Below are 14,373 nucleotides of genomic sequence, written 5' to 3'. Positions count from 1 at the left end.
GGGAGCCCAGCACCATGAGGGAGGAGCCTACCTGTTGGAGAGGAGGGAGCCCAGCACCATGAGGGAGGAGCCTACCTGTTGGAGAGGAGGGAACCCAGCACCATGAGGAAGGACCTACCTGTTGGAGAGGAGGGAACCCAGCACCATGAGGGAGGAGCCTACCTGTTGGAGAGGAGGGAGCCCAGCACCATGAGGGAGGAGCCTACCTGTTGGAGAGGAGGGAGCCCAGCACCATGAGGGAGGAGCCTACCTGTTGGAGAGGAGGGAGCCCAGCACCATGAGGGAGGAGCCTACCTGTTGGAGAGGAGGGAACCCAGCACCATGAGGGAGGGCCTACCTGTTGGAGAGGAGGGAGCCCAGCACCATGAGGGAGGACCTACCTGTTGGAGAGGAGGGAGCCCAGCACCATGAGGGAGGACCTACCTGTTGGAGAGGAGGGAACCCAGCACCATGAGGAAGGAGCCTACCTGTTGGAGAGGAGGGAGCCCAGCACCATGAGGGAGGACCTACCTGTTGGAGAGGAAGGAGCCTACCTGTTGGAGAGGAGGGAGCCCAGCACCATGAGGGAGGACCTACCTGTTGGAGAGGAGGGAACCCAGCACCATGAGGGAGGAGCCTACCTGTAGGAAAGGAGGGAACCCAGCACCATGAGGGAGGACCTACCTGTTGGAGAGGAGGGAACCCAGCACCATGAGGGAGGACCTACCTGTTGGAGAGGAGGGAACCCAGCACCATGAGGGAGGACCTACCTGTTGGAGAGGAGGGAGCCGAGCACCATGAGAGAGGAGCCTACCTGTTGGAGAGGAGGGAGCCCAGCACCATGAGGAAGGAGCCTACCTGTTGGAGAGGAGGGAGCCGAGCACCATGAGAGAGGAGCCTACCTGTTGGAGAGGAGGGAGCCCAGCACCATGAGGAAGGAGCCTACCTGTTGGAGAGGAGGGAGCCGAGCACCATGAGGGAGTCCTCCAGCTGGGTGATGACCTCAGCAGTAGTGTCGCCCCGCAGCAGCAGTTCGCCGCGGTTCTTGAAGGTGGAGAAAGTCAGGTCATGGTTGGCCCACTCGTTGGTCACTATCCTCAGCTTCGCCTCAATGTCCTTCTCCTTCACGGCTGAGATGCAGATGTCCTGAAGGAGTAACATGCTGTAGTACATGTGTCTTATGTGTTGTTTATGTATCCCATGCTCCATGTTGGGGCTGCAGTACATGTATCTTATGTGTTGTTTATGTATCCCATGCTCCATGTTGGGGCTGCAGAACATGTGTCTTATGTGTTGTTTATGTATCCCACGCTCCATGTTGGGGCTGCAGTACATGTGTCTTATGTGGTGTTTATGTATCCCAGGCTCCATGTTGGGGCTGCAGTACATGTGTCTTATGTGGTGTTTATGTATCCCAGGCTCCATGTTGGGGCTGCAGAACATGTGTCTTATGTCTTGTTTATGTATCCCACGCTCTATGCCGGGGCTGCAATACATGTGTCTTATGTGTTGTTTATGTATCCAACACTCCATACTCGAGATAATACAGCTACAGTACGTACTCGCCTAGTTGTACTTGCGTGGGTTGAGCTCCGGCTCTTTGGCCCCGCCTCTCAACTGTTTATCTACTGATGAACAGATTCCTGAGCCTATTGGGCTCTATAATTTCTTCATTTGAAACTGAGTACGAAGTCTACCTCCACCACATCACAGCCAAATGCATTCTATTTATTAATTTTTATTACATTCTGGCTCATTTGGGTACTCAGTTTCCACCTGAGTCCCCTTATTAGTGTTTCACCCATGCTAAATACTTTGTTTTTGTCCACCCTGTTAATTCCTCTAAAAAGTTTTTAGGTGGTGATCATGTCTCTTCTGTCTTCCAGGGACGTGAGTTTTAATTCCCGTAGGCTTTTCCAGTAACTCATACCTCTCAGCTTTTAAGTGCAATCTACCAGTCTCTGATATTCCTCTTTATCTGTACCCCACCATTCAAGTATCATACACACCTGTCACCAAGAAAGATAATGAGAATCTTGCTCTACTCAAAGCTGTCACTCTTGAAACAATTGCCTCCTCCATCGAGAGTCTAAGATCTCACGAGCACTGTGTCTACACCGACGGCTCAGTCCAGTCTTCTACTGGACGGACTGCAGCGGCATGTAGGTTCTATAGAAATAATATTTGCACAAAGTCTGTCAGTGTCAGGCTAAACAACTGGCTGACCTCCACACAAGCAGAACTAGCAGCATTACATTTAGCAACCAGCACATTAAAAAATATTGGAGGAGGAATAATATTCTGCGATTCAAAGTCTGCTCTTCAAGCAATCGAAAACTTCTCTTGGAAGATCGACAGCAAGAACCTCATACTCCCAATTATAAATGACCTAATTGATGCACAGAGTAAAGGGTCTCGAATTCTCCTTTGTATGGATACCCTCACACATAAATATAACCCATCATAATGAGACAGACATTGCAGCCAAATTAGCGTGTAACAAGTTTGAAGTTGAATTAGATCTAGGTATCCCCATCTCTGCTGTCAAAACTGTATTGGTCCAAACATTCAGATCTGATAGGAAAGAACTTACTGACTCCCAACGACCTGAAAGTACTAGTATAAAAAGCTATGATTTGTTCAGATCTGAAACCTACATCTATGGACAGCACAAAACGTCCACTAGACTGTGCGACACAGTGGTTGCAAGGATCAGGTTGGGTTACCGTTACCTGTGGCAGGTGGCTGCAGGTGACGGGTCTCCCAATCCTGAGCACTCCAGTTGCAAACTCTGTGAGCAGGAACTACGGCATGATCTCCCGCACTACATCACTGAATGCCCAATTATTAGACCTTTCAGACCAGTTGGCATGAGGTACCTGGAGCTTTGCAATTACTTTATTCACTCTCGTATTCTTGAAGATATCCTCACAGTATACCCAAAATTTGCCAGTGCAGGCTATTAAACACATGACTCTGTATGACTAACCATCCTGCGAGATGGGGACTTGTATTACCACTGCTACCTTATTCAATCTTGTGTTGTTGATATCCTCAAAATGCATCCGGAGTCTGCCAGTGCAGACCGCTTAATCACATGCCTCTGTATGACTAACCATCCTGTGTGATGGGGATTTTATAGCATCACCTAGTTAGCTTTTTTGACACACTGTACTCCACTTCATATAGTCTAGGGTAGCTGCACTAATGCAGATGTACCTAATATGTTAATAAAAAAAAAAAAAAAAAAAAAAATCAGCTCTGGGACATGTCTGGTGGCATACATCTGAATCTTCTCTAACTTTGTCTTGTGTTTAACTAGGTATGGACTCCAAGCTGGAGCTGGAGCTGGAGTCCTGGAGCTCCTGGATTGGTCAGATATATGTGGTATACAAAGTTCTGAATGATTCTTTGCACAAGTTTCTAAAGGCAATTCTTATGATGGACAATCTAGCATATGATACTCATGAAATCCTTTTGATTCGGGTTTCCTGGGGACAGGTTCGATGTAATATCAACTCCCAGATTTTTCTCTCTACTTGACTCTTGAAGGAATTTACTTCCCAGATGGTACCTTATGTTCTACCTCCTGGTCCTTAATCCAATTTTATTAATTTACATTTACCCGAGTTAAATTTAGTTGCCATTTTCTAGACCATCATCCAGTTTGTCCATGTCGTCTTGTGGTCTCTGTCTATCTACCTTCCTAGGTCTTGATTCTTCTCATAATTTTTGCATCATCAGCAAACAATGAGAGGATTGAGTCTATACCCTCCAGAAGATCGTTTACTTATCAGAAACACGATGGGTCCAAGTACAGAGGCCTGTGGGTCTCCGCTGGTGATATGTCGTAACTCTGTGGTCTCCCCCCACCCCTCCCTGACTGTAACTCTGTTTTCTATTGCTTAGATTCTCCCTTATCTGCTGGACCCTCTTACTTTTTATTCCTATCAGTTTATCCATTTTTGTAACAGACTTTTATGGGGTACTATGTCAAAGGCTTTCATACAGTCTAAAAAATGTAGCCTGCCCACTCTTCTCTTTCTTACCTAATTTTTGTCACCTGGTCATAGAGTTTGATTGAACCTAAGAGGCACGATTTACCATCCCTTAACCTATCCTGGTGGTATGTTCAAAGCTCCATCCCTCCAGATGTTCTATGAACTTTTTTCTCACGACCTTCTCCATCACCTTGCATGGTTACAAGTTACAGAAACTGGCCTGTAGTTCAGGGCCTCTTGCTGGTCATCCTTTTTTAATATTGGTACTACACTAGCTGTCTTCCAGCTTTCCGCTAGGTCTCCTGTTTCCAGTGACCAGACACATACGTTCTACTCTTATGTGTTGTTATACTATGTATCCCACACGCCATACTCGAGATGCTGCAGCTGCAGTACGTGTCGTATCTTGTTTTACATCTATGTTTTCTGTTCTCAATACTACTAGGCCATTCTCAAGTTTTGTGCACAAATTTTAAATTATTTTCAATTGTTTTGAATCCAACAAAATTTATAAACTTTTTATTTCAAATGACTCGAGGAAATTAATAATTTATATATTTAATTAATTTTCTTAATACATAACGTAAAATGAAATGTATTAAATCCCACCCTAAGGCCCAATGATTATCATTTGTCATTACTGGGTCTGTTTACAGTCAACAAATACATTACACTACTTATTTACAAATCAATTTTTCCTGAAATATATTCCATAATAACATTTACGAATCTCTTACGTGCAGTATGAGGGCGTACCTCAATGTCCTCCTTGAACTGGAGAATAGGGAGTGTCCATGATGTTCCTGAGGCAGAAGTTCTCGCTGTCTACCTTCCAGGGGTCTGTTGATGACCTCGGCGATACGCTGCCAGTGGCGAGGCTTCATGGCCTTGTTCGACATCAGCTCCAGCAGGGGGCACATGTCGTTGAAGTCATCAATGGTCTTCTTCAGTGTGTTGAAAGCCGGCCACTCCTTCAGACCTTTAGGCAGCTTGCGACATCTACAGGAAAAACAATATATTAAATATATGTGCTCCTGTAACTCAGCAATGCACGTTTTGGTGTGTATCCACACACTCACATTATCTAGCACAATCCTCAAACAACATTACAGCTGCACTGACTGTAATATTGAGTGACTTTCTTATCATGTAACTCAGTGTTCAACATATTCTAGGTCGTGTGTAAGCTTCTGACATGGTCAAGACGTAAGTAAGTTAGTAAATAATTATCAAAAGAAGGCACCAAGCCGGGGAGGCTATCTAGCACCGTCAAATGTGCGGGATATTGAAAAGGCGCTAAATATCACTAATGATAATGATACGAGAAGAAAAGCGCATCAGATGAACAACATCAAAGGTATCTGAATTCACCAAGGATTCTATTGAGGGACAGGTGACCGCGAGAGACAGTCAGGAAAGAAGAGTCAGGCACATCCTAGAAGTCAGGACATCCTGGAAGTCAGGACATCCTGATAGTCAGGACATTCAACAAGGATATGCACGACTATAAGAGGGACAATGCAGTTTGGACAATAAGGAGCAGGGCAGGCGGTCCATGAATGTACCGTGAGTTCAGCGTGTATGACCAATACGTAACCTCGCCAGAGCAATTTTCCACTGCCAGGTTACGGTGGTAGGAGGAAGAACATTTAGGACACACTACCCTTAAGAGCACGCAGCTTGTTGCCAGTAACAGAAGACCAGCAATCCTGACAACGGGCACGGATTGAGAAATGAATAACTGGGTAGAAGTCGAAATAAGGAACACCTTTGCGGGAAATGTGGCAAGTCCGGATAGCCTCCTTAGTGGCAGCATCCACACACTCATTTAAGGAACCACCAATATGGCTAGGAACCCAGCAAACCTCAACTGTCTTAAATCTGCTAGAGATAAGAAACAGTCAATATTAAATTTCGGTGATCACAAAAGGGACAGGACTGAGGACACTGCGAGAGTCAATGACAACTACAAAGGAAGAATTACGACGAGAAAGCGGTTGATGAAGAACATAAAAAATTGCATAAAGTTTTGCTGTGAAGATGCTAGTCTCCAGAGGCAGGCGACACATGTAGGTGCAGTTAGGAAATACAACGGAGTAGCCTACACCACCAGCAGAGTTAGACCCACCTGTGAAGACAGAGATTGAGCTGGAGTGTGAAGAAAAGTGAGCAAGAAAAAAGCGTTTCAGAACTGAACGAGTGGTAAAAGCTTTCCGTCATGCGGGTCAAGGTTCTACAAAATTTATGAAGAGGGACCCTCGATGGGGAGGCAAGGATGGAACGCCACGAGGAGAAATATTGATAACATGAACCGAGGGAGAACCTTGCAAGCGAGACAACCGGCCAGAAAAAGGAATGTGGTGAAAAGGAACAGGGCCCATAGGAGGGGTAATGGTCAGAGCACGACATAAGCGAGAGTGAGGGTGTTGTAGGGACCACGCAAAGTAGCGAATGACAGTAGCTATGGGGAGAAATGGGGTGACCAAGGCAAACGAGTGTTAAAGATTAACCCCAGAAGTTTAACATAATCCTTATTCAAAAAATAATTACCATAAAACAACAGAGGGGGTTGAAGAACGACCTGCTTCCGAGTAATGGTCATAGCACAAATCTTAGCTATAGAGAACTTGAAGCCATGATTGGTGGGCCAGGATGACATTGTATCAATCGCAAGTTGTAGCCGCCGTTGAAGGAGAGGCAAGTCATCACCTTGACAGCAAAGGGTAAAATCGTCAACATAAAGAGTGGAGAAAATGTCAGAGGGGAAGGAGGAAAGACCATTGAGGGCAACCAGGAAAAAGAGCAGTGATCAGAACACTAGCTTGGGGGCACACCTTCATATTGCTGAAAAGAGACCGAGAGAGCGGTACCACGCTGCACTCGAAAGGAACAACGAGAGAGGAAGCTCTGGTTGAAGAGAGGGAGAGTACCACAACGACCAAAGGAACGGAGTTGGGACAGAATATGGTATCTCCAGGAGGTGTCATACACCTTTTCCGTGTCAAAAAGGACAGCAACCACAGAGGTCTTCACAGGAAAGCCAGTATGAATATAGACCACCAAGTTCACGAGGACATCAGTCATGCTGCGACACTTGTGAAACCCAAATTGAGAAGGAGTGAAAAGGTGATAGCGGTTCAAGAACCACATCAGGCGGACATTGACCATACGTTCAAAAGAGATTGCAGATGCAACTCGATACAGCAATGGGGCAGAAGTCTTTAGGGGATGACCCTAGAGAACCAGTTTTCCGAATAGGAAGAGCAACCTCCTCAAGCCAGTCCTCAGGGATTGACAACGACTCTCAGACACGGTTATAAATACAGAAAATACTGAAACGTGCATAGATAATGAAGCATCTCATAATGAATATGATCTGAGCCCGCCTTCGTAAAACCGCAGAGGACCAGAGCAGACTGGAGTTCTGAGAGAGAAAAAGGATCGTTATAAGGAAGCTGAAGATGAGTGCAAAACTCTAAGGGACAAGATTTAAGAAAGCTTACGAGTTAGGAAAGAAGGATGAAGATGAGGATCAGAGCCTACAGTCGAAAAGTGTGAACCTAATTCGGTTATAGCCGACACTGGATCTGCCACAATAGAATCATGGACGTGAAAGACTGGCAAGACATCTGGAACAAACTTACCCGCTATCTTGCGGATTTTCTTCCAGATCGGAGGTCAGAGTAGTGTAAGACTTAATGGTGGAAACGAAAGATCTCCAACCCTTACGCATAGCCGTATGGATGGCCCTACTGGCCACAGCTCTCGCCTTCCGAAACAAAATAAAAGAATCGGGCGTCCGTCGGCGACGATGTTTCTTCTAGGCTGCACGCTTACAGCAGACAGCCCAACCACAGTCTGTATTCTACCAGGGAACGCACTTCCGTGCGCCCTGGGAGGTAGAGCGAAAAATAGATCAGAGGGCAGCATCAGAAACAGCGTCATGAAAGAGGAGAACGTTGGGAAGAGGCAGATTAATGATGTCGGAAAGAGTAGCGAGTACGGTGAAGAGGTTCCCGTTAGCCTTGGCTAACTGTCACCTAGGGAAACAGAGGGGAGGGTGAAAAGAGAAAGTGGTGACAAGGATGGGGAAATGGTCGCTGTTATGTAGGTCATCAAGAACCCACCAGGTGAAGTCCATAAAGAGAAAATAAGCAGAGAGAAAGATCAAGGCAGAAAGGGTGTGAGTGGTATACCCACCTCCAGTGGGTATGCCAGAAAATCACCCAAAAGGGGTGATTTGCCGGGGCAGAGGTTCCGGTAAGAAGTCCAACAGATGTTTAAGATCAGGAAGAGAAAGTGAAACATTTAGGTGGAGGAGATAAATGAAACAGACAGTATACTATTTACTCACAAGAATACGGTCTGTAGAACACTGAATAGCAACTGAATGGGGAGAGAAAAGAATATCATGATGGATCAAGAGAGTCGTATAGTTATAGGCCCCAGCAAAAGTGACCGGCTTCAGGGACCGGCTTCGCTACTCTGGGACCGTCTTCGCTATTCAGGGACCGGCTTCGCTACTCTGGGACCGTCTTCGCTACTCAGGGACCGTCTTCGCTACTCAGGGACCGTCTTCGCTACTCTGGGACCGTCTTCGCTACTCTGGGACCGTCTTCGCTACTCTGGGACCGTCTTCGCTACTCTGGGACCGTCTTCGCTACTCAGGGACCGTCTTCACTACTCAGGGACCGTCTTCCCTACTCTGGGACCATTTTCCCTACTCTGGGACCATCTTCCCTACTCTGGGACCATCTTCCCTACTCTGGGACCATCTTCCCTACTCTGGGACCATCTTCCCTACTCTGGGACCATCTTCCCTACTCTGGGACCATCTTCCCTACTCTGGGACCATCTTCCCTACTCTGGGACCGTCTTCCCTACTCTGGGACCATCTTCCCTACTCTGGGACCATCTTCCCTACTCCGGGACCATCTTCCCTACTCTGGGACCATCTTCCCTACTCTGGGACCATCTTCCCTACTCTGGGACCGTCTTCCCTACTCTGGGACCATCTTCCCTACTCTGGGACCGTCTTCCCTCCTCTGGGACCATCTTCCCTACTCTGGGACCATCTTCCCTACTCTGGGACCGTCTTCCCTCCTCTGGGACCGTCTCACCTGTTCTGGAACTCCATAAGCTCATTGTTGATCTCTTCTATGTTAACCTCGCCCCAGGGGATGTCGTAATAGGAGGTCACGCGGTCAATGACGTCGTTGTAGAGCTTGTAGAGCTTCTGGAGGAGGTTGAGCTCCTTGCGGATCTGGCCCAGCTCAGGGAACTCTGAGCGAGGTAAGCGGAAGAGTTCCTCCCCCACTGAGTAGCTCGAGTGCTTCCGCCACAGTGTGTCGAACCGGTTCTGTTGTTACGAAAACTACATGATGTTCTTGTCTCGATACCTCGAGCAACTTGATACATGCCATGATACCACACGCATCATGATACATGCCTTGATACCACAAGCATCATGATACATGCCATGATACCATAAGCATCATGATACATGCCATGATACCACACGCATCATGATACATGCCTTGATACCACACACATCATGATACATGCCATGATACCACACGCATCATAATACATGCCATGATATCACACGCATCATGATACATGGCATGATACCACACGCATCATGATACATGCCTTGATACCACACGCATCATGATACATGCCTTGATACCACACGCATCATGATACATGCCATGATACCACACGCATCATGATACATGCCTTGATACCACACACATCATGATACATGCCATGATACCACACGCATCATGATACATGGCATGATACCACACGCATCATGATACATGGCATGATACCACACGCATCATGATACATGCCATGATACCACACGCATCATGATACATGACATGGTGCCACACACAGGTTCATGTGGCAGCTTTGTGACATTCATACCTATACATAAGACTTTAGAAGGAACTCAACATTTAGTAATTGTATTTGGCAATGTATATGTTCACAACACATAGCATGACTCGGGAGGAGTTCTCGTGTGGGTTACACATCATGAAATCTATGATGTGATTTCACATCATAGATACACATCCACACATCTGTCTTGATGTGTAACACATCAAGACAGTTACTCAAGCCAGGGAACACGAACACCACATCCAACTGTTTGTATCTGATGCGGGATGAGGGGTGAGTGTTGGTATCTGAGGCAGGATGAGGGGTGAGTGTTGGTATCTGAGGCAGGATAAAGGGTGAGTGTTGGTATCTGAGGCAGGATGAAGGGTGAGTGTTGGTATCTGAGGCAGGATGAGGGGTGAGTGTTGGTATCTGAGGCAGGATGAGGGGTGAGTGTTGGTATCTGAGGCAGGATGAAGGGTGAGTGTTGGTATCTGAGGCAGGATGAGGGGTGAGTGTTGGTATCTGATGCGGGATGAGGGGTGAGTGTTGGTATCTGAGGCAGGATGAGGGGTGAGTGTTGGTATCTGAGGCAGGATGAAGGATGAGTGTTGGTATCACGGAGGATGAAGGGTGAGTGTTGGTATCTGAGCCAGGATGAAGGGTGGGTGTTGGTATCACGGAGGATGAAGGGTGACTGTTGGTATCACGGAGGATGAAGGGTGAGTGTTGGTATCTGACGCAGTATGAAGGGTGAGTGTTGGTATCAGACGCAAGATGAGAGGTGAGTGATGGTCTCTGATGCAGGATGAGGGATGAGTGTTGGTATCTGACGCAGGATGAGGAGTGGTATACGACAAAGGGTACATGATGATATGTGACCCAAGGCAAGTGGAGGCACATGACGCAGAATGAGTGTGGTTGCATGACGCAGAATGAGTGTGGTTGCATGACGCAGAATGAGTGTGGTTGCATGACGCAGAATGAGTGTGGTTGCATGACGCAGAATGAGTGTGGTTGCATGACGCAGAATGAGTGTGGTTGCATGACGCAGAATGAGTGTGGTTGCATGACGCAGAATGAGTGTGGTTGCATGACGCAGAATGAGTGTGGTTGCATGACGCAGAATGAGTGTGGTTGCATGACGCAGTGTGTTGCATAAGTGGTTGTCTTTGGCGTAGAATGAATGGTGGTATTTGATGCAGGATGAATGTTATGTGATTCAGGATACGTGGCTTGTGAGACGCAGGATTCTTGGTGTTGTATGATGCCTTATGTGATGGTGTATGACGCTGGATAAGTGATGGTGTATGATGCTGGATGAGTGATGGTGTATGACGCTGGATAAGTGATGGTGTATGATGCTGGATGAGTGATGGTGTATGACGCTGGATAAGTGATGGTGTATGATGCTGGATGAGTGATGGTGTATGACGCTGGATGAGTGAATGTGTATGACACAGGACGAGTAATGGTGAATGGCACTGTATAAATGATGTTGCATGACACTGGATGACTGATGTTAGAAATATATCTAACAATAGTTTATTATTGTTATAAGATTATTATATGGACTGTATGAAAAAAATTGTATAAGTGGACTGTAATAAGATTTAATGACTTGTCGGATGTTTCCACTTCCACAAAATTTTGGGGGTAGATTTGATAATGATAAATCCACCTTGTAAATTAAATATTTCTAAATAATATCAAAAGTAAAATTTTGTAAAATAAAATTTGTTGTGAAGTTAGTGAACTAACTACAATATCATAAGTAAAGTTTAGTATGGCTTAGCTGTCACGCTCTTTATTAGAAGTGCGTCTGACAGTCTCCCGAAATCAGTCAGTTCCTAGTCTCAACGTGATGGCATCGTCGACATATGATGCACAAGTTGAGTCGACAAGCTCCCATTGGTGTCCCTCCTTGCTGTGGAGAATATACAATGTAATTCCATACAGTCTCCGTGGTGTAGTGGTAAGACACTCGCCTGGCGTTCCGCGAGCGCTATGTCATGGGTTCGTATCCTGGCCGGGGAGGATTTACTGGGCGCAATTCCTTAACTGTAGCCTCTGTTTAACGCAACAGTAAAATGTGTACTTGGATGAAAAAACGATTCTTCGCGGCAGGGGATCGTATTCCAGGGACCATAGGATTAAGGACTTGCCCGAAACGCTACGCGTACTAGTGGCTGTACAAGAATGTAACAACTCTTGTATATATCTCTATCTATCTATCTATCTATAAAGGTAAAGTAATTTCAGCTAATCCTCATAAAAGGGATTACTATTTAAAGGAATTAAACTTATTCCGGCTATTTTGGTGTCCTAACGTCCGGGCAATCTAAAAGGTTAATATGACCATAAAAAAAAATATAGATAGTCAATTTACTGACCGGACGCAACGTCCCTTTGTTGGATGAAGCAAGCAGCAACGCCTGGGGAGTCGTAAGTGTACGGATGATTTCAAAACAATGCGATGCAAATTTGCAGGGTTCACAGGGATGTTGCTGTTATCTGTCTCGGAGAGCAAGGGTTTCGCGCGCCCTCTACCTCCTCTTCGGCGCATGGCCCCGGAATATAAGTCACAGTATTCTAGGTTGTCCTATTATCTAACAAGACATTATCAACGTCGTTTTACTTCTTAAAAATACACTTCAGATATCAGCAGACAATCTTCCACTGTTTATGTTATTGGACCGAAGTGTCAGTGGTTGAAAAACACATATACGTAAATGATATAAGTGACTTGACTTTTATATCAACCAGTAATCAGCTGATCCCGGTTGTTCAAATTTCCACCTTGAGATGGAGGTGTAATTTGATTAGGTGAATGAAAAAAATTTCCAATCTAAATTACAAAGCAAATTAAGCAGAGGTTAGACTGGGTTTAATTAGATTTGAATATAGAGTTTGTTCTCACTGGAGCTGGGGTGGCTGACGCAAAAACAGGCATGGATGGTAGGAAACTTTTGGCGACCCTGTGCTTTGAGTTAGGAAATTAAATCTACTAATATTACCAACACAATATTTATATCTTATCGTGCTAGGGGTTAGTATTTGGGGTGTCGGAAATTTCCGACAAGTGATGGTGTATGACGCTTAATGAGTAAATGTGTATGATGCTGGATGAGTGATGGTCTATGACGCTGGATGAGTGATGGTCTATGACGCTGGATGAGTGATGGTCTATGACGCTGGATGAGTGATGGTATATGACGCTGGATGAGTAAATGTGTATGACACATTCAGTATGATCACTTTCAGAATGTGTATGAGGGGATCATACACATTTTGAATGTGTATGATCCCCTCTTAATCATGTGTATGACACATTCAAGTGTTGTCAACGTTGCAAATGTTGCAAGTGCTGTCAATGTTGCAAGTGTTGTCAATGTTGCAAACGTTGTCAATGTTGCAAGTGAGTTTCCCTATTCTCGTGTTCTTGATTCCCTCTTATTATTAGATTACTGTAAGAATTAATAGTCATATTCCAGTCAATGTAATATTACTATAACTTTCTTAATGTTTAATTATTTTAATATCATTGAAGTATTAGTGGTTTTAATACTAGTTGATTCTTTTATGATTTTTACTTCATAATTATAATTTTTTCCTGCATCATTATTTGAATTGAGGATTTATAAGGGATATATGGTTTTATTAATTATTATCCTGTTACAAAACATTGTCTTGTGGTCTGAAAGTATTAAGCCTAAACCACACACCAGAAGATGAGGAGAGGACGACGTTTTGGTCCCTCCTGGACCATTATCAAGTCGACTGTCATTATCACAATCGACTTGATAACGGTCCAAGAGGGACCGAAACATCTCATCTTGTGGTGTGTGGTTTAGTCTTAATGTCATCAGCCCCGTTATTGTGATTCATCGTCTGCAAATTATTATGACAGAATTAGTGATATATTTTTACTCGAATTTTTTTGTCTTTACTTTTTATTCCTGAAACGATGAGCTTAATAGTGGCTTTATGCAGAGTATATACTTCGCTCTATCTAGAAATCCTAAATTCTTCTAGTAACTTGTTTGGTATATATGTATTTTTCCCTATATAAACATTATCATCATCATTTTCATTTCAGTGAAAGCTGCTGACAGAAATTAAATATTAATCCCTAAGTCAATTATTAAGTCATTCATTAAGTGTAGTGATCAAATTGATCAATTACTTGTGTTGAATCGCTACAATATATTATATTGTTTGTATTTGGCGGTTTAGATGGAGTTAATTTATCAATCATTTAGAATATGACAAGGTACAGCCGGCGATACAAGATATCTGAGGGGAGAAGGGTAAGGTACAGCCGGCGATACAAGATATCTGAGGGGAGAAGGGTAAGGTACAGCCGGCGATACAAGATATCTGAGGGGAGAAGGGTAAGGTACAGCCGGCGATACAAGATATCTGAGGGGAGAAGGGTAAGGTACAGCCGGCGATACAAGATATCTGAGGGGAGAAGGGTAAGGTACAGCCGGCGATACAAGATATC

The 14,373-nt window shown here is 45.0% G+C and overlaps 1 protein-coding gene across 1 annotated transcript in view; it reads right to left on the bottom strand.

Annotated features, from left to right (window-relative positions):
- The window catches only part of LOC123769681 (Dynein heavy chain 1), a 299,861-nt gene that overhangs the window by 181,262 nt on the left and 104,226 nt on the right, over window positions 1–14,373 (bottom strand). Inside the window, 5 exon segments of the mRNA XM_069308664.1 lie at window positions 926–1,125; window positions 4,737–4,766; window positions 4,768–4,809; window positions 4,811–4,979; window positions 9,101–9,339. Of these exon segments, the coding sequence (XP_069164765.1) occupies window positions 926–1,125; window positions 4,737–4,766; window positions 4,768–4,809; window positions 4,811–4,979; window positions 9,101–9,339 (680 nt within the window).

The sequence above is a fragment of the Procambarus clarkii genome, chromosome 63 (genome assembly GCF_040958095.1).
Source record: "Procambarus clarkii isolate CNS0578487 chromosome 63, FALCON_Pclarkii_2.0, whole genome shotgun sequence".
Taxonomy (NCBI): domain Eukaryota; kingdom Metazoa; phylum Arthropoda; class Malacostraca; order Decapoda; family Cambaridae; genus Procambarus; species Procambarus clarkii.
This window is presented reverse-complemented; position numbering and strand designations above follow the sequence as displayed.